We start from the raw sequence: 21,783 nt of genomic DNA on the forward strand, positions 1-21,783 counted from the left end.
GTAGTGTGTGTGGAACGCAGAAATAAATACTTCCACATGTTTGAGAAACCGTTTACTACATACACTCACTGAACGTCTAATTCTCCCAGCATCCCTCTCTTTCCAATGCAGGAAACAAGGAATCAAAACAACATTCCCAACCATTCCCAGAAATGTCTCCAGACTTGAAACAGAGAAAATATAATTACGATGGAAAATGTCTTTGTACAGAGTAGACTTCCTAATGTTTTGGGAAACTCAAGTCGCCTGTATACAGAAAACAAATGCCACTAGGGATGTACAGTAGCCTTTTCAGCATGGTGGACAGATGTACAGTTGAAGTCGGAAGTTTACATACACCTTAGCCAAATACATTTAAACTCAGTTTTTCACAATTCCTGACATTTAATCCTAGTAAAAATTCCCTGTTTTAGGTCAGTTAGGATCACCACTTTATTTTAAGAATGTGAAATGTCAGAATAATAGTAGAGAGAATGATTTATTTCAGCTTTTATTTCTTTCATCACATTCCCAGTGGGTCAGATGTTTACATACACTCAATTAGTATTTGGTAGCATTGCCTTTAAATTGTTTAACTTGGGTCAAACGTTTCGGGTAGCCTTCCACAAGCTTCCCACAATAAGTTGGGTGAATGTTGGCCCATTCCTCCTGACAGAGTGTCACGTTCATCGTAAGAGACGGACCAAGGCGCAGCGTGATAGGCGTACATCTTTTAATGAGTACTTATACACTACAACAAAACAACAAAACGATACGTGAAGTCCTAAGGTTAACAAAACACAAACCTCTCCGGAACAAGATCCCACAAATAACAAGTGCAAAACAGGCTGCCTAAGTATGGTTCCCAATCAGAGACAACAAGCAACAGCTGCCTCTGATAGGGAACCACCCCGGCCAACATAGAAACACATGAACTAGAACTAAACATAGAAAATACAACATAGACAATCCACACCCTGGCTCAACATATAAGAGTCCCCAGAGCCAGGGCGTGACACAGAGCTGGTGTAACTGAGTCAGGTTTGTAGGCCTCCTTCTCGCACACGCTTTTTCAGTTCTGCCCACAAATGTTCTATAGGATTGAGGTCAGGGTTTTGTGATGGCCACTCCAATACCTCGACTTTGTTGTCCTTAAGCCATTTTGCCACAACTTAGGAAGTATGCTTGGGGTCATTGTCCATTTGGAAGACCCATTTGCGATCAAGCTTTAACTTCCTGACTGATGTCTTGAGATGTTGCTTCAATATATCCACATACTTTTCCTTCCTCATACTTATTTCCCTCATTAAAATGCAAATCAGTTTATAACATTTTTGACATGCGTTTTTCTGGATTTTTTTGTTGTTATTCTGTCTCTCACTGTTCAAATAAACCTACCATTAAAATTATAGACTGATCATGTCTTTGTCAGTGGGCAAACGTACAAAATCAGCAGGGGATCAAATACATTTTTCCCTCACTGTAGATGGCTATACGCCCCCAAAAACTCTCAAAATAAAACAAGCTACAATGATAGTCTTGATAAAACCATATGAACTTTAAAACGCCCTGTCGATTGAAAGAGTAGTACTAGCTCAGAGTGGATAGGTCAGTCTGAAATGAAATGTTCCACTGCAACCTAAATGAGACACATTTCCAGACACCACAAACTACTGTACCACACAGAGCACAAAAGACACATTCAGCTCAAGTCTGCAGACCAAACCGTACACCTACTGTACATTGTTTCTCTCTATAACACCTATATACACACACACATATGCACAGTCACACATGTATGCACACACACACACACCAAGTTTTACTGTTGTTTGTTTGGACTTGTTTCCATGTCTGGGGACTACCCATGTTTTTAATTGCACTCTTCCTCTCTGTTAAACTTTAATCACTTCGGTGTGATGCTCTTTGTACTAATGTATTATTTCCTCTCTGTCTAGGTGTTGGATTCAAAAAGATGCTAATGCAGCCTGCTGTGGATAAAAAAACAACTTTGGGAAACTCTCTTCCAAGTTATGAAAGAATTAACATCCTAAATGACCCACATACGCTGCTAGCCTGCTACTCTGGAATGACAGTGATACTTTACATGGTTTAGCTGAATGCTGGAGAATCACAGGGAGAGTACACACAAACACAGATGGACGCTCTTCATGGTTGGGATCCATTTTATCCTGCTCAATTATATAAATAAATACTATGTGGATACACGCACACACATGCACACACACACACACACACACTCACACACACATGCACACACACACACACGCAAGCACACACACACACTGTATAATATCTGGCCCAGAGCTATGCCCTAGGCCAGCTGTGCTGCAGCTGTGGTTTCTGGGTGTCATCCCTTCCTCACACACAATACACACAACACATGTAAGCACACGACAAACACACACACATCCTGACACCTCTGCTTATTTTTGCTAAAGCTCTGACTATAGCCCAGAATATAGTAACAGATCCCATGTACACAGCTGGAGGAGAGGTAGAGAGGGGGAGAGAAATAAAAATAAATGAATGCAGCATGAGTGCTGAGTGAGGCCAAAGAGGGGGTGAGACTCCCTCTACACACTCTTGTTCTCTTCTCTGATTCCTCCCTTATATAGCCTGGGTCGCATCTCAAATGACACCCTAGTCCCTATACAGTGCACTACTTTTGACCAGCGCCCCCATAGGGGAGCTGGAGAAGAGGTTTTCACAGCCCATGTCACGGAGGTTCTATACTGTATCTCAGTGGAGATCACATACGCACCATAAAGAGATCAGGTGATGAAGCGAGGACATTGTTATGGGGGTGAGAGTAGAGAGCACAGGGTCAGCTCGCTGTTAAGATATCTGGCCACACTTCATCATACACTGTATCCTACAATACAGAATACAGATGTGAATGGCGCCAGAGGAGATGGCTACCGTTCTACGGGCTCCTAAACAATTGTGCAATTGTGTGTGTTTTTTCGCATTATTTCTCACTTATTCTGTACAGAATGTTTATGCCACCGTCTCTTATGACCAAAAAGAGCTTATGGATATCAGGACAGTGATTACTCACCTCGTACTGGACGAAGATTTATTCTTTAATGAGTTGGACGCTAAGGATTTACTTCAGAAACCCGACAAGGCCCAAATCCCCGTCATTCGCATGAAGAAGAGACTGAGATATCGGGGACGTAGGTCGGGGTGCCTTGTAAGGATCCGACGGCGAGTGGGCAATCTGCCTCTACCATCAGTCCTATTAGCCAACGTACAATCATTGGATAATAAAATGGATGAGCTCCGATCAAGAATATCCTACCAATGAGACATTAAAAACGGTAATATCTTATGTTTTAACCGAGTCGTGGCTGTACGACGACATGGATAACATAGAGCAGGCAGGGTTTTCGGTGCATCGGCAAGATAGAACAGCTGCCTCCGGTAAGACAAGGGGTGATGGTCTGTGTATATTTGTAAATAACAGCTGGTGCACAAAATCTAATATTAAGGAAGTCTCAAGGTTTTGCTCGCCTGAGGTAGAGTATCTCATGAAAGCTGCAGACCACACTATTTACCAAGAGAGTTTTCATCTATATTTTTCGTAGCTGTCTATTTACCACCACAAACCGATGCTGGCACTAAGACCGCACTCAATGAGCTGCATAAGGCCATAAGCAAACAGGAAAACACTCATCCAGAGGCGGCGCTCCTAGTGGCCGGGGACTTTAATGCAGGGAAACTTAAATCCGTATTACCTCATTTCTACCAGCATGTTAAATGTGCAACCAGAGGGAAAACAACTCTAGAACACCTTTACTCCACACACAGAGACGCGTACAAAGCTCTCCCTCACCCTCCATTTGGCAAATCTGACCATAATTCTATCCTTCTGATTCCTGCTTACAAGCAAAAACTAATTCAGGAAGTACCAGTGACTCGCTCAATACAGAAGTGGTCAGATGACGCAGATGCTAAGCTACAGGACTGTTTTGCTAGCACAGACTGGAATATGTTCCGGGATTCTTCCGATGGCATTGAGGAGTACACCACAACAGTCACTGGCTTCATCAATAAGTGCATCGATGACGTCATCCCCACAGTGACCGTACGTACATACCCTAACCAGAAGCCATGGATTACAGGCAACATCTGCACTGAGCTAAAGGGTAGAGCTGTCGCTTTCAAGGAGTGGGACTCTAACCCGGACGCTTATAAGAAATCCCGCTATGCCCTCCGATGAACCATCAAACAATACAGGACTAAGATTGAAACGTTTGTCGGATGTGGCAGGGCTTGCAAACTATTACGGACTACAAAGGGAAGCACAGCTGCGAGCTACCCAGTGACACAAGCCTACCAGACGAGCTAAATTACTTCTATGCTCGCATCGAGGCAAGCAACACTGAAGCATGCATGAGAGCATCAGCTGTTCCAGACGACTGTGTGATCACGCTTTCCGTAGCCGATGTGAGTAAGACCTTAAAACAGGTCAACATTCACAAGGCCGCAGGGCCAGACGGATTACCAGGACGTGTACTCCGAGCATGCGCTGACCAACTGGCAAGTGTCTTCACTGACATTTTCAACCTGTCCCTGACTGAGTCTGTAATACACACATGTTTCAAGCAGACGACCATAGTCCCTGTGCCCAAGAACACTAAGGTAACCTGCCTAAATGACTACCGACCCGTAGCACTCACGTCTGTAGCCATGAAGTGTTTTGAAAGGCTGGTCATGGCTCACATCAACATCATTATCCCAGAAACCCTAGACCCACTCCAATTTGCATACCGCCCCAACAGATCCACAGATGATGCAATCTCTATTGCACTCCACACTGCCCTTTCCCGCCTGGACAAAAGGAACATATACGTGAGAATGCTATTCATTGACTACAGCTCAGCATTCAACACCATAGTGCTCTCAAAGCTCATCACTAAGCTAAGGACCCTGGGACTAAACACCTCCCTCTGCAACTGGATTCTGGACTACCTGACGGGCCGCCCCAAGGTGTTAAGGGTAGGTAACAACACATCTGCCATGCTGAACCTCAACACGGGGGCCCCTCAGGGGTGCGTGCTCAGTCCCCTCCTGTACTCCCTGTTCACCCATGACTGCATGGCCAAGCACGACTCCAACACCATCACTAAGTTTGCCGACGACACAACAGTGGTAGGCCTGATCACCAACAACGATGAGACAGCCTATAGGGAGGAGGTCAGAGACCTGGCCGTGTGGTGCCAGGATAACAACCTCTCCCTCAACGTGATCAAGCCAAAGGAGATGATTTTGGACTACAGGAAAAGGAGGACCGAACATGCCCCCATTCTCATCGACGGGGCTGTAGTGGAGCAGGTTGAGAGCTTCATGTTCCTTGGTGTCCACATCACCAACAAACTATCATGGTCCAAACACACCAAGACAGTCGTGAAGAGGGCACAACAAAGCCTATTCCCCCTCAGGAGACTGAAATGATTTGGCATGGGTCCTCAGATCCTCAAAAACTTATACAGCTGCACCATCGAGAGCATCCTGACAGGTTGCATCACCGCCTGGTATGGCAACTGCTCAGCGTCCGACCACAAGGCACAACAGAGGGTAGTGCGTATGGCCTAGTACATCACTGGGGCCAAGCTTCCTGCCATCCAGGACCTCTGGCCATCCATAGACTGTTCTCTCTGCTACCGCACGGCAAGCGGTACCGGAGCGCCAAGTCTAGGTGCAAAAGGCTTCTTAACAGCTTTTACCCCCAAGCCATAAGACTCCTGAACAGCTAATCAAATGGCTACCCGGACCCCCCGTACCGGTACCCCGTTTATAGCCTCGCTACAGTTATTCTACTGCTGCTTTTTTTATTTTTTTTATTTTTTACTTAACACTTATTTTTATTAAAACTGCATTGTTGGTTAAGGGCTTCTAAGTAAGCATTTCACTGTAAGGTCACCTGCTGTATTCGGCGCATTTGACAAATACAATTTGATTTGATTTGATTTGAATAGAACATTGGGGTCTCACTTCACATAACCATCTGGACCTGACTGCATTTTTAGGCTGTGGAGCTGTGGTTCCCTGGACAGCCCACTACTACAGCTCTGCCAGTAAAAACCCTTTACAGTGGGTTCTGCTAGAGTTGCAGTGAGTTCACCACTTATCTGGTCTTAATTAGGGTTGCATGAAAACGTGCATTGTGGAACAAGGATGAGGATTGACTGCTGACTGACTGAACCCAATTGTGAGTGTAAAGGACTTCACTTTTAATTTAGTTGAAAATCCCCAATAACCACGACAGATGTTAAACCAGTTCTTTTTAGATGTTGTAAATAAGACAAAACACGTCTGCACACATATGGGAACGGTTAGCGCAATTATCACAGGAACAGTCTAAGTTTGGCCTTTGGACCGTTACGGGACAGTTTTCCCAAAGCTTGAAAAATCAAAACACAGACCAGGAAGTGGAGCTACACAAAGCCGCGGGTCGGTTCCCGGAGGTGTGAGCGTGTGGGGTGTTGGTAAAATAAACGGAGAGTAAGTCCTGTCATCCCGAGACAGGGTGAACGGGGGAACGTGTGCAGGGGTGCAGGAAGGGTGCAAGGGGGAGAACATACAACAGCGCTGAGGTTTTCAAAGAAAGGCAAAAAAGGGGGCGGGCTGCGGCTGAGTTAATGTTACTTTGGAGAGAACAGGTCTTGTTTTGGTTTCAGAGCGTGTGATGGTCTTACAGTCAGTGGGATCGCTCAGAGTTTCCATGACTCTTCCACTAGTCTGACTTAATAACAATTAAACATTGCCCAACAGCATCTATGTCATGTTTGGGCAGACCGTAAGGGGTCACTTGGGACACAAACACACACCCATACACTAAACACACAAACACGCACACCACACACACACACACCACACACACACACACCAAACACACACTCCACACAAACACACACACCAAACACACACACCAAACACACACACCAAACACACACACCACACGCACACACAAACACACACACCACACACACACACACCACACAAACACACACACCAAACACACACACCAAACACACACACCAAACACACACACACTAAACACACACACCAAACACACACACCACACACACACACCACACACACACACCACACACTAAACACACGCCACACACAAGCACACACAAACACACACCCACACACTAAACACACACACCAAACACACACACCACACACACACACCACACACACACTAAATACACGCCACACACAAGCACACACGCCACACACACCACACACACATACTAAACACCCACACCAAACACCCACACCACACACACACACACAAACACACACACCACACACACACACTAAACACACGCCACACACAAGCACACACAAACACACACTAAACACACACACCAAACACACACACCACACACACACACCACACACACACACAAACACACACACCACACACACACACTAAACACACGCCACACACAAGCACACACAAACACACACTAAACACACACACCAAACACACACACCACACACACACACCACACACACACACACACACACACACACACCACACACACACTAAACACACACCACACACAAACACACACCCACACACCAAACACACACACCAAGCACACCACACACACACACACACACACACACACACACACACACACACCAAACACACACACCACACCAAACACACACACAGCCACCCACTCCAATGCAAACAAACCCAATGTGCTCATGGTGATCAAACAGGGGTGATCTTATTTCCTGGCAGGATGTGGAGAAAGACCTCACGCACAGTTTGGACACTCACTTTCTCAACGAACCGCACAACTTTATTGAAATATGTCTTTGTATTCATTGTGAAGGCGTAATGAGGTTTGGTTAAGCAATGCTGGCCACCATGGTCCCAGTCAGGTTACACAGTGACATAGCTAGACTTTCCATTCTATGTCTCTAAAGTAGCAATCACTTTGACAGATACACAAGCATGAAGAGATGTCTCTCCCTACCTCATAAGTAGTATAGCCTTAGTTTTATTATGGCTTTTATTTTATGCATAATGTATTGAGTCATAGTAATTGTCTGTACCCTGGGTACTCTTATTTTGAAAGCAATATTATTTCCAAAGACATCAGTGGAGGTAGTGTAAGATATCTACAACCAGAAATAAAGGTTACAGAAGCATGCACTTTGACTGACAGGTGTCCCTGCTTACCTTTATACCCGAGGACAGCAACAGCGATGGTGAGTAGAGTACACAGCACGTAGAGCAGTGCTATGGAGGTCTTCAATGCCCACTCATTCTTACACTTAGTACACTGGGTACCCTCCTGGATCCCTACACAAGGGAGAGAAATGCATGTGAATCAAAATGTGTATGTAAAAACATCTTTAAATGAATTATCGACAGCTTCATAGTGAGTTTGTTTACACTATTCATACTGTAACCATATGAAAGGGGTCAGCAACAGCTGATCACAACAAGTGATTTTTATTTGCCCCTCAAAAGTTTTTAAAAGCAATCTATATTTGGGGGGTATTCCCCAAAACATTAAAAGAAAGATATGTGATCGTCTCAATGTAATCAAGGTATACAATTATTGTTATTTTCAAATACAATGTATATTTGGGCTTAGTTGTGGCGAATTTGCAGTGTAAAAAAAACTCTACTTGAATCTAGTTGACTACCCTTGCCATAGGAAGTGAAAGGATGTTGTAGGTTTGTGTAGGATGTTGTAGGCGCACCGGTTTGTGTCAAGAACTGCAACGACGCTGGGTTTTTCACGCTCAACAGTTTCCCGTATGTTAAAACATCCAGCCAACTTGACACAACTGTGGGAAGCATTGGAGTCAACATGGGCCAACATCCCTGTGGAACGCTTTCGACACCTTGTAGAGTCCATGCCCAATGAATTGAGGCTGATTTGATTTGATTTGAATAGAACATTGGGGTCTCACTTCACATAACCATCTGGACCTGACTGCATTTTTAGGCTGTGGAACTGTGGTTCCCTGGACAGCCCACTACTACAGCTCTGCCAGTAAAAACCCTTTACAGTGGGTTCTGCTAGAGTTGCAGTGAGTTCACCACTTATCTGGTCTTAATTAGGGTTGCATGAAAACGTGCATTGTGGAACAAGGATGAGGATTGACTGCTGACTGACTGAACCCAATTGTGAGTGTAAAGGACTTCACTTTTAATTTAGTTGAAAATCCCCAATAACCACGACAGATGTTAAACCAGTTCTTTTTAGATGTTGGTGATACAGGTGTGCCAAGCTTGTAGGGTCATATCCAAGAATACAGGTGTGCCAAGCTTGTAGAGTCATACCCAAGAAGACACAAGACTGTAATCGCTGCCAAAGGCGCTTCAACAAAGTACTGAGTAAAGGGTCTGAATACTTATGTCAATGTAATATTAAAATTGTTTCTTTTTAATAAAAACCTGTTTTTGCTTTGTCATTATGGGGTATTGTGTGTAGATTGATGAGGATTCTTTAAAAAAATCAATTTTAGAATAAGGCTGTAACATAACAAAATGTGGAAAAAGTCAAGGGGTCTCAATACTTTCAGAATGCACTGTATATTCAATATATTATATCCTATGACCGGTTATCCTGCATCTCGAAATGTAGTTAGCTTGTTGCTACCTGGATAGCTAACTAAACAATAGCTGGAACGACCTAGCTGTAATATTTGGAGACGCTTTCTCACCGTTGGGACAGATGCGAACTGGCTGAATCGATTCAGTGGCTAGCTTTGCACTTAACTGGCTAACAGTAGCTACTAAGGGTAAGTTATAACCTACATTTATTTTTGTTTTGTTTTTACATACTGGTAACCAGAGTCGTTCAAGGGAATTCGGGACATGGGTGACTAGTTAACGTTAGCTTGGCTCTCTCTGTGTGTTTCGTGCCGTGGGAGGAGGGGTTGGTTCGTTGGCAGAGAGCAATGGCTAGCTAGTATGCTATCTATTCTAGCTAACTAACTGGCTGAATAAGTTGACGACGTACTCACTCAAACTGTCAAAACTAACCCAAAACTTTACACAACGTTAGACACGGAAACGAATGATCTGTTTGGCGTGTTAACACACTGGTGGTTTGTTGTAACCGAGTATTGGTGCTAAACCGTGTTATTGGAGGCTGGCATGCTAGTTGGCTATGGCGTCATAGGATTCGGTGCCCTGGACGGTTTTCACGGAAGAATACTGTACCAAGTTAACTAACTGAATAAACTAAGTTAGAGTCTATTCCTAGAAAACATTGAACCGCTGTAGTTTACAATAATTATAATTTCTAAAGTGGAAGTTGGGAGAGTTATATTTGAGTGTTTCAGTGAAACGTAAGTGAGGGAGGCCCCGCTCTCTCGCTTTCCCAGATGTTTAGTTCATTTCATTACGATCTCCTTTGCATTATTGTAGCCTTTTTCTAAAGACTGTCAACTATGTGTCTGTCTATCCCTGTTCTCTCCTCTCTGCACATGCCATACAAACGCTTCACACCGCGTGGCTGCTGCCACTCTAATCTGGTGGTTCCTGCGCTCACGATACACGTGGAGTTCCAGGTCGCAGGCAGCCTGCCGTTCTGCGGCCAACAAGGCAGAGTTCATCTCAGCCTATGCTACCCTCCAGTCCCTCGACTTCTTGGCCCTGACGGAAACATGGATTACCACAGAAAACACTGCTACTCCTACTGCTCTTTCCTCGTCTGACCATGTGTTCTCGCATACCCCGAGAGCATCTGGTCAGCGCGGCGGTGGCACAGGAATCCTCATCTCTCCCAAGTGGACATTCTCTCTTTTTCCCCTGACCCATCTGTCTATCTCCTCATTTGAATTCCATGCTGTCACAGTCACTAGCCCATTCAAGCTTAACGTCCTTGTCATTTATCGCCCTCCAGGTTCCCTTGGAGAGTTCATCAATGAGCTTGATAAGTTCCTTTCCTGAGAATGGCTCACACCTCACAGTTCTGGGTGACTTCAACCTCCCTACGTCTGCCTTTGACTCATTTCTCTCTGCCTCCTTCTTTCCACTCCTTTCCTCTTTTGACCTCACCCTCTCACCGTCCCCCCCTACTCACAAGGCAGGCAATACGCTTGACCTCATCTTTACTAGATGCTGTTCTTCTACTAATCTCACTGCAACTCCCCTCCAAGTCTCCGACCACTACTTTGTATCCTTTTCTCTCTCGCTCTCCTCCAACACTACTCACTCTGCCCCTACTAATGCTGTCGCAACCTTCGCTCTCTCTCTCCCGCTACTCTCTCCTCTTCCATCCTATAATCTCTTCCCTCTGCTAAATCCTTCTCCCTCTGATCTCCTGATTCTGCCTCCTCAACCCTCCTCTCCTTCCTTTCTGCATCTTTTGACTCTCTATGTCCCCTATCCTCCCGGCCGGCTTGGTCCTCCCCTCCTGCTCCGTGGCTTGACGACTCATTGCGAGCTCACAGAAGAGGGCTCCGGGCAGCCGTGCGGTAATGGAGGAAAACTACACTCCCTGCGGACCTGTCATCTTTTCACTCCCTCCTCTCTACATTCTCTTCCTCTGTTTCCGCTGCTAAAGCCACTTTCTACCACTCTAAATTACAAGCCTCTGCCTCTAACCCTAGGAAGCTCTTTGCCACATTCTCCTCCCTGCTGAATCCTCCTCCTCCTCCCCCTCCCTCCTCCCTCTCTGTGGATTACCTCGTCTACCATTTTGAAAAGAAGGTTGACGACATCCGATCCTCATTTATTAAGTCAAATGACACCGCTGGTCCTGCTCACACTGCCCTACCATATGCTTTGACTTCTTTCTCCCCTCTCTCTCCAGATGAAATCTTGCGACTTATGACGGCCGGCCGCCCAACAACCTGCCCACTTGACCCTATCCTATCCTCTCTTCTCCAGACCATTTCTGGAGACCTTTTTCCTTACCTCACCTCGCTCATCAACTCATCCTTGACCGCTGGCCATGTCCCTTCCATCTTCAAGAGAGCGAGAGTTGCCCCCCTCCTCAAAAAACCTACATTCGATCCCTCCGATGTCAACAACTACAGACCAGTATCCCTTCTTTCTTTTCTCTCCAAAACTCTTGAGCGTGCCGTCTCTAGCCAACACTCCTGCTATCTCTAAGAATGACCTTCTTGATCCAAACCAGTCAGGTTTCAAGACTGGTCATTCAACTGAGACTGCTCTTCTCTGTGTCACGGAGGCTCTCCGCACTGCTAAAGCTAACTCTCTCTCCTCTGCTCTTATCCTTCTAGACCTATCTGCTGCCTTTGATACTGTGAACCATCAGATCCTCCTCTCCACCCTCTCCGAGTTGGGCATCTCCGGTGCTGCTCACTCTTGGATTGCGTCCTACCTGACAGGTCGCTCCTACCAGGTGGCGTGGCGAGAATCTGTCTCCGCACCACGTGCTTTCACCACTGGTGTCCCCCAGGGCTCAGTTCTAGGCCCTCTCCTATTCTCTCTATACACCAAGTCACTTGGCTCTGTCATATCCTCACATGGTCTCTCCTATCATTGCTACGCAGACGACACACAATTAATTTTCTCCTTTTCCCCTTCTGATAACAAGGTGGCGAATCTTATCTCTGCATGTCTGGCAGACATATCAGTGTGGATGTCGGATCACCACCTCAAGCTGAACCTCGGCAAGATGGAGCTGCTCTTCCTCCCGGGGAAGGACTGCCCGCTCCATGATCTCGCCATCACGGTTGACAACTCCATTGTGTCCTCCTCCCAGAGTGCACAGAACCTTGGCGTGACCCTGCACAACACCCTGTCGTTCTCCGCTAACATCAAAGTGGTGATCCGATCCTGCAGGTTCATGGTCTAAAACATTCGCAGAGTACGACCCTACCTTACACAGAAAGCGGTACAGGTCCTAATCCAGGCACTTGTCATCTCCCGTCTGGATTACTGCAACTCGCTGTTGGCTGGGCTCCCTGCCTGTGCCATTATACCCCTACAACTTATCCAGAACGCTGCAGCCTGTCTGGTGTTCAACCTTCCCAAGTTCTCTCATGTCACCCCGCTCCTCCGCACACTCCACTGGCTTCCAGTTGAGGCTCGCATCTACTACAAGACCATGGTGCTTGCCTACGGAGCTGTGAGGGGAACGGCACCTCCTTACCTTCAGGCTCTGATCAGACCCTACACCCAAACGAGGGCACTACGTTCATCCACCTCTGGCCTGCTAGCCCCCCTACCTCTACGGAAGCACAGTTCCAGCTCAGCCCAGTCAAATCTATTCGCTGCTCTGGCACCCCAATGGTGGAACAAGCTCCCCCATGACGCCAGGACAGCGGAGTCACTGACCACCTTCCGGAGACACTTGAAACCCTACCTCTTTAAGGAATACCTAGAATAGTATAAAGTAATCCTTCTTCCCCCACCCTCCCACCCAAAAACGAGTGTCTGCTAAATGATGTAAATGTAAATGTAAATCTCTGTACTCTGCCTAGGGGTGCGTCCCAAATGGCACCTATTCCCTATATAGTGCAAGTGCAATACTTTTGACCAGAGCCCTATGAGCCCTATGGTCCCTCGTCAAAAGTAGTGCACTATAAGGGATTAGGGTACATTTGGGACAAATCCATGGTCAGGGGTGTATTGTGGCTCAGGTGGCTGCAGAGTCAGGCTATGAGGAGACAGCAGAGAACCAGGTCAGAGTGTGGCCTGGCTGGCCCTATGTGGGCTGAGGTCTGGGGCTCTCCAGGCCCTGGGTTTTTATTTTATTTATTTCACCTTTATTTAACCAGGTAAGCCAGTTGAGAACAAGTTCTCATTTACAACTGCGACCAAGGTAAAGCAAAGCAGTGCGATAAAAACAACAACACAGAGTTACATATGGGGTAAACAAAACATAAAGTCAAAAATACAACAGAAAATATATAAATATACAGTGTGTGCGAATGTAGTAAATTATGGCGGTAAGGTAATAAATAGGCCATAGTGAAAAATAGTTACAATTTCGTATTAACACTGGAATGATAGATGTGCAAAAGATGATGTGCAAATAGAGATACTGGGGTGCAAATTAGCAAAATAAATAACAATATGGGGATGAGGTAGTTGGATGGGCTAATTACAGATGGGCTGTCTACAGGTGCAATGATCGGTAAGCTGCTCTGACAACTGACGCCTAAAGTTAGTGAGGGAGATAAGAGTCTCCAGCTTCAGAGATTTTTGCAGTTTGTTCCAGTCATTGGCAGCAGAGAACTGGAAGGAATAGCGGCCAAAGTAGGTGTTGGCTTTGGGGATGACCAGTGAGATATACCTGCTGGAGCGCAGACTACGGGTGGGTGTTGCTATGGTGACCAGTTAGCTAAGATAAGACAGGGATTTGCCTAGCAGTGATTTATAGATGACCTGGAGCCAGTGGGTTTGGCGACGAATATGTAGTGAGGGCCAGCCAACAAGAGCGTACAGGTCACAATGGTGGGTAGTATATGGGGCTTTGGTGACAAAACGGATGGCACTGTGATAGACTACATCCAATTTGCTGAGTAGAGTGTTGGAGGCTATTTTGTAAATGTCATCGCCGAAGTCAAGGATCGGTAGGATAGTCAGTTTTACGAGGGCATGTTTGGCAGCATGAATGAATGAGGCTTTGTTGCGAAATAGGAAGCCGATTCTAGATCTAACTTTTGATTGTAGATGCTTAATGTGAGTCTGGAAGGAGAGTTTACAGTCTAACCAGACACCTATGTATTTGAAGTTGTCCACATACTCTAGGTCAGACCCGCCGAGAGTAGTAATTCTAGTCGGGTGGGCGGGTGCAAGCAGCGTTCGGTTGAAGAGCATGCATTTAGTTTTACTAGTGTTTAAGAGCAGTTGGAGGCTACGGAAGGAGTGTTGTATGGCGTTGAAGCTCGTTTGGAGGTTTGGCTCTTTCAGAACATCAGCTGTGTGAATTTGTGTACAGGAGAAGCGGGGGGGGGGCAAATTGCAGCGGAGGGTGCAGAGCTGGTGGCCGGTGTAGTGGTAGCCAGGTGGAAAGCATGGCCAGCCGTAGCAAAATGCTTGTTGAAATTCTCGATTATTGTAGATATATCGGTGGTGACAGTGTTTCCTAGCCTCAGTGCAGTGGGCAGTTGGGAGGAGGTGCTCTTATTCTCCATGGACTTTACAGTGTCCCAAATTTTTTTGGAGTTAGTGCTACAGGATGCAAATTTCTGTTTGAAAAAGCTAGCCTTTGCTTTCCTAACTGATTGTGTATATTGGTTCCTGACTTCCCTGAAAAGTTGCATATCGCGGGGGCTGTTCAATGCTAATGCAGTACGCCACAGGATGTTTTTGTGCTGGTCAAGGGCAGTCAAGTCTGAGGAGAACCAGGGGCTAATTTTTGGAATGGGGCATACTTATTTAAGATTGAGAGGAAAGCACTTTTAAAGAACAACCAGGCATCCTCTACTGACGGAATGAGGTCAATATCCATCCAGGATACCCGGGCCAGGTCAATTAGAAAGGCCTGCTCGCTAAAGTGTTTTAGGGAGCGTTTGACAGTGATGAGGGGTGGTCGTTTGACCGCGGACCCATTATGGATGCAGGCAATAAGGCACTGATAGCTGAGATCCTGGTTGAAGACAGCGGAGGTGTTTTTAGAGGGTACATTTGTCAGGATGATATCTATGAGGGTGCCCATGTTTACAGATTTTGGGTTGTACCTGGTAGGTTCGTTGATAATTTGTGTGAGATTGAGGGCATCTAGTTTAGATTGTAGGTTGGCCGGGGTGTTAAGCATATATCTCAGTTTAGGTCACCAAGCAGTACGAACTCTGAGGATAGATGGGGGGCAATCAGTTCACATATGGTGTCCAGGGCTCAGCTCGGGGCTGAGTGGGGTCTGTAGCAAGCGGCAACAGTGAGAGACTTATTTCTGTAAAGGTGGACTTTTTAGAAGTAGAAGCTCAAACTGTTTGGGCATAGACCTGGATAGTATGATCTCTACAGTAGATTGCAACCTCACCCCCTTTGGCAGTTCTTTCGAGACGGAAAATGTTGTAGTTGGGGATGGAAATTTCTGAATTTTTGTGGCCTTCCTAAGCCAGGATTCAGACACTGCTAGAACATCAGGGTTGGCGGAGTGTGCTAACGCAGTGAATAACTCAAACTTAGGGAGGAGGCTTCATATGTTAACGTGCAAGAAACCAAGGCTTTTACGGTTACAGAAGTCAACAAATGATAACGCCTGGGGAGTAGGAGTGATATTGGGGGGCTACAGGGCTCAGGGTTAACCTCTACATCACCAGAGGAACAGAGGAGGAGTAGAATAAGGATACGGCGAAAGGCTTTAAGAACTGGTCTTCTAGTGCGTTGGGTACAGAGAAAAAAAGGGGCACATTTCTGGGCGTTGTAGAATAGATCCAGGGCATTATGTACAGACAAGGATATGGAAGGATATGAGTACAGTGGAGTTAAACCTAAGCGTTGGGTAACGATGAAAGAGATAGCATCACTGGAGGCACTGATTGAGTCGGTCTCCGCGTGTATTGGGGGTAGGACAAATGAGCTGTCTAAGGCAGGTTGAGCTGGGCTGGGGGCTCTACAGTGAAATAGTACAATAAGAAATAACCGAAACAGCAATAAGCAAGGGAGAGAGGCATAAAGCAAACACAGGTGTTATTCGAGAGAGCTAAGACAACAGCTGGTAATGGCGACAAAGTTTGGGCTGAGGCTAAACATAAACAGGATGCGGTACCATATAAAGGAACAGTCCAGCAGGCATCAGCTGTATAGCTGAGTTATCATAAGGTCCGGTGAACAGCAATAGGAGAGTTCGGAGGTAGTTCGGGGGCTGGCGAGCGAAGAGGCTGGCTTGCGTGTGCTAGCAGGCCGGGCTGGCAGATGGATCTTCGTGGTCGACGCGTCAGTAACGGGAAGCCTGTTGAAACCACATCAGACGATTTCGTCGCGCAAAGCAGTCGTGTTGGATCGGCGGGGCTCCGTGTCAACACTAGGAGGTCCCGTCCCGGTTGACAGAGAGGTAGATAGCCGGGAGATGGGCCTGGCTCGAGGCTAGCTCAAGGCTAACTGGTGCTCGCTAAGGGGCAATGGTAATTAGCCATCGACAACAGCCATTTGGTCGCAGCTAGCTGGTTGCGATGATCCGGCGCTAGGGTCCAGTGATTCCGGCAGAAAATCCAATATGCTATGTGTCGATAGCAGGCTGTGCAGACTGGCCGACAAATTGTCCAGGCTAGAGCTAGAGCTGGCTGGTGGGGTAGTGCAGGCCACGGACAATGGTGAAGACGCTAACAGTGGCTAATAGCAAGTAGCCATTCGGTTGCAGCTAGACTAGTTTCAGCTTAAGGTTCTTGATAATAGAATCCTTTCCACGTTGGGTGAGGCGGGTTGCAGGAAAGTATATTTAGTTAAAGAATGAAAAGTAAAATTGAGAAATATATACAAAATAGACAAAAAACTAAAATAACTGTCTATTTACACAAGGACACAGAAAAAAACAAGACCGCACTGCTACGCCATCTTGGACTCACAATGGGTCTGAATCTCCAGGTCCCCACATCTACACAAACAGCCTGGAGGCCACATTAAAGGGCCCAGTTGTTCCCTGAGGCCCTGGGTGGTGAGGGGGCGAGGGGGCGAGGGGGCTCTTTACACTGTGCCACAGGCTTATTTTCCTGGGAAAGTCTTCACTCGGCAGACTCTCTGACACACACACACACACATGCACGCAACACGCAAAATTCACACGTGCACACACACACACACATTCAGCCACTCCTCATAATGAAACATAAACAGACAGTTCCTGTATGTAGGAGTATGTATTCAAACCATGGACCTTCAAGTGCCTCCAACCAGTGGGGATATAGAGGAATGTAGGCATTCTCTTACATTTTCCTGGAATATTTATTTCTAAGGATATCTTTCCTGACAGATCCGAGATCCGCAGTGCTGACGGGAACACAGCTGTAGTGCATTTGAATTCAGGAAGTGGGTGAAAAAAAGAAAGGTCCTGCTTTTCATGTACCTGAAATAAAACTTATTTGCATGCCCAGCTCAAGGAAAGCCACTTCCAAGATATTAACATTTCCATGGCAACACAAAGACAGCCTGTGCCAATGCAATCTTTGTATTAAAACTTCTTGACCTAAGGCTACTACATGCCTATAGGGCTTGCTGTCTCGTGTAATGTGATTATGATAATGAATTATATAAGTGATAATGCCCGAGAAGCCGGTGTTTGGAGGATATATTGGCACAGGTGTTGTTAGGCCGGAAAACCGTGCCAATATATCCTCCAAACACTGGCTTCGAGGGCATTATTACTTTTCTACAACGGGTTACCAACATATTCAAGTAATGATTGACATATTCTCATTAAAAATGTAACTTTGATGAATTTATTCATACTATTTCATCCTTCCACAAGATATGGTCCCGACACAAATCTAGGGTTGCTACCCAAGCCGGCTGGTTGTTCGTTTTATCTGTTCGGTTGCCAGAGACCAGACCCAGTCGTTAAGTATTTTTGTTCTAATTCTATGGACGCCACCCAGTCATTCATTCTAAATGTTTCATTGCCATGATGGCTGGCAATGTTCTTATCCCTTGCTTGCTAGCTAGCCAACTTTGGCTAATACAGTCACGTCAAACAGTGCAGTCAGAATAACAACAGTAGCTGTTTAAGCTGTTTTCTAGTTATTTTGGGGGGATACATCCATAACAATGAGATAATGATGCGCGATTTCGCCTGGCATTGAACATTTGCTCTCTCGCCATGCCACACAGCTAACACAATCACTTCAAACTGAAGCTGCATTTTGTGTTTTTCCTTTGACATTTCTTTGTATATATCCATAAAAACAATGCTGAGTCATGATTTTGCCTGGCAGAAAAAAGCTGCCAGCCTGTCTGTCTCGTCCCGACTCCCGACACGTTCATTACCATAGGACAGCTGGAGATCGAATTTCAATAATGAAACAATATTGCAAATGTCGGTTGCAAATCTCCACTGTTGAAAACCAAATGCTAGTCTAAACGAAATGGTAGATAATGTCTAGATGCTTTTTACAGTGTATATCTAGTACATACATTGCCTGGCTGAGCTGATGAGACAGTGGATTGTGCAGTCAGATGGAACAGAGTAAATAGGCATTTTAACGTCATAGATTTAGCCAGTGGTAACTTGTGGAATAGACACCGTCTGGAATGCGGTTTTAACCAATCAGCATCCAGGATTAGACCCACCCGTTGTATAAAGCCTAATAATTTCCATTATAGAAAAGCATTGGTGTAGAATAGTGTAGACTTCCAATGTAGCCTGGAGCCATTTGGTGCCAGAGCACTTCAGTCGCCACCCATGCAGTTGAAGAGCAGTATAGCTAGCGAGGGATCTATCTCCTGAGTGGCGCAGTGGTCTAAGGAGCTGCATCGCAGTTCTAACTGTGCCACTAGAGATCCTGGTTCGAATCCAGGCTCTGTCGCAGCCGGCCGCGACCGGGAGACTCATGGGCGGCGCACAATTGGCCCAGCGTCGTCCAGGGTAGGGGAGGGAATGGCCGGCAGGGATGTAGCTCAGTTGATAGAGCATGGCGTTTGCAACGCCAGGGTTGTGGGTTCGATTCCCACGGGGGGCCAGTATAAAAAAAATATATATATATGTATTCACTAACTGTAAGTCGCTCTGGATAAGAGCGTCTGCTAAATGACGTAAATGTAATGTAAAATGAGGGATAACTTTAGCCAATTATAATACTGAAGTGATCAGCTAGTCAGGTTGCTCTGCTGCTATAGGGCCACAGTGGGACTTTGGCCAGGATACCGAGGTTAACAGGCCTCCTCTTTCTATAGCTGTCCTGGGATCTGTAATGATCATTAGGAGGCAGACCTCAGTTTAACACCCTTTCCAGCTGGAAGATGCATTCTGTCCACTCAGCCAAGTCAAAGTGAAAATTAGATTTACCGGAAAGAGTGTTGAGGCACGGACAAGGCATACACACACAGTTCAGCACTCCAAGCTTTCACTAGCTCCTAGCCAACCATTCAGGTTGACTCAACTCCCTGGCAAGCAGCACTTTACTAACTTTACTAACAGCAGTCATGTTGCAATCAAATAGGGGGTGCTTATATTTGTCCTGTTTCACACATGTACAAGTGTGTGGTGTGAAATGGAAATGTGCATATCCCACTTCCCCTAAGACACCCTCAGAGAGTGGGGTCATGGCCAGGGATCAGCCATTATTGACGGCGACCCTGGAGCAATTAGGGTTAAGTTAGCGCAGGGATTCGAACTAGCAACCTTTCGGTTACTGCCACCAATATAATGCAACTGGAGAGCTGTTCCTGTTTATTACTGTTTCCCTTTAACAACATGTCACTGTAATCACAGATAAACAAGGTCATTAACCGAGAGAAAGACAGATAAGGAGAGTAGATAGAAAGAAATGGACAAAGAGCGATAACAGATGGGAAGCAGCAAGAAAGAAGAGAGAGGGAAAAGACAGAGAGAGAAATAAAGAAAATGAGAGAGAGAGAGAGAGAGAGAGAGAGAGAGAGAGAGAGAGAGAGAGAGAGAGAGAGAGAGAGAGAGAGAGAGAGAGAGAGAGAGAGAGAAAGAGAGAGAGAGAGAGAGAGAGAGAGATGAATGATAGCACCTTCCTATCCTGACACCACATATGTTTTGTTTTGGAGCTGAGGTACCTGGTCCACCTCTCAGTGAGTCACTCCCCACAGCCCCCAGCACATGGCTTATGATGCCCTGATCTATAACTGGCCCGTTTAAAGGCCCTCGGTGGCCCCCTTAATATCTCTTAACAAGGACTAGCGTCTGCCAAGAATATCTCTTAAAATCACTGTGCCGGTTCTTTGTGTACAGCCAGTCGCATACAGAATCACCTCAGACAGGCCCACAGCAGTTGACCAATGTCTTGGTCGGGTGAGATGTATTGGTCAGTGTCAAAGCTGCTCTTCAATTTGTCTCTGTGCATGGATCATTGTAGAACATGGCAATGGTCATTCGGTTTCAAAGCTTCAAGAACATTTATAACGACTGACGTGTGTTTGGAGTGCAAACCCAATGCTGGCTTCCACTGCTAAAAAAGAACTTGGGCCAGAAACTGCAGACCTATCTAAATATGTTGACAGAGTTTCTATAAAACTATTGCGCTGAAAGTAAATCAAAATACTATAAAATGAATGTTTTACAATACACAGACCAGGCATTCCAACTCTTTCATCATTAGAGAATGTCGACAGGATCAACTAAGCTCTCAGGGTTAGCTGTCCAAGTATCCAAAATGGAGGACAGCTGTCAAAACACAAACATGGCCGCCACCAACAACAAACAACAACAAAGTAACCCACAACCCCCTCCATTTCCCAGAACGTTCCCCCCTCCCTCCCATTGATGGTCAGATTTAGAGTCAAGGGGGCAGACTGGGTCGGAGGTTTCAGATGAAGCAGCTGTTCTGTTTTTCTGCACCCTAGTGAGATCCCAGTGACAGTCTCAGTCCAGGGTCGTGATCCAAAGGTCATGGCTTGGTTGTTTGTCTCCCAGCTGGTGACTTCCGGGATGGGCCCTGCGGTCTGGCAACAGGACAACAGACACAGACCCATAGGGCTCTGGTCAAAAGTAGTGTACTATATAGGGAATAGGGTGCCATTTGGGACGCAGATACAGATGCTGGACTTCTGACTGCGTCACATCAAAGTCAGGTCAACAAACATCGTCACTCACTGGGAAAGCATCTGTATGTTTAATACCATAGGCGCCTGGGATGCATACAAGTCCTCTAGATTATTTGGTTGATTAGAGTAATAGTAATGGT

At 46.0% G+C, this 21,783-nt stretch overlaps 1 protein-coding gene across 1 annotated transcript in view; it reads right to left on the bottom strand.

Annotated features, from left to right (window-relative positions):
* Positions 1 to 21,783, bottom strand: part of LOC121550013 (collectin-12) — a 67,336-nt gene that overhangs the window by 9,212 nt on the left and 36,341 nt on the right. Inside the window, exon 3 of the mRNA XM_041862065.1 lies at positions 8,216 to 8,338. Coding sequence (XP_041717999.1) covers positions 8,216 to 8,338 — 123 coding nt within the window. The remainder of the gene's footprint in view (positions 1 to 8,215; positions 8,339 to 21,783) is intronic.

This window comes from Coregonus clupeaformis, chromosome 34, assembly GCF_020615455.1.
Source record: "Coregonus clupeaformis isolate EN_2021a chromosome 34, ASM2061545v1, whole genome shotgun sequence".
Classification (NCBI taxonomy): Eukaryota; Metazoa; Chordata; class Actinopteri; order Salmoniformes; family Salmonidae; genus Coregonus; species Coregonus clupeaformis.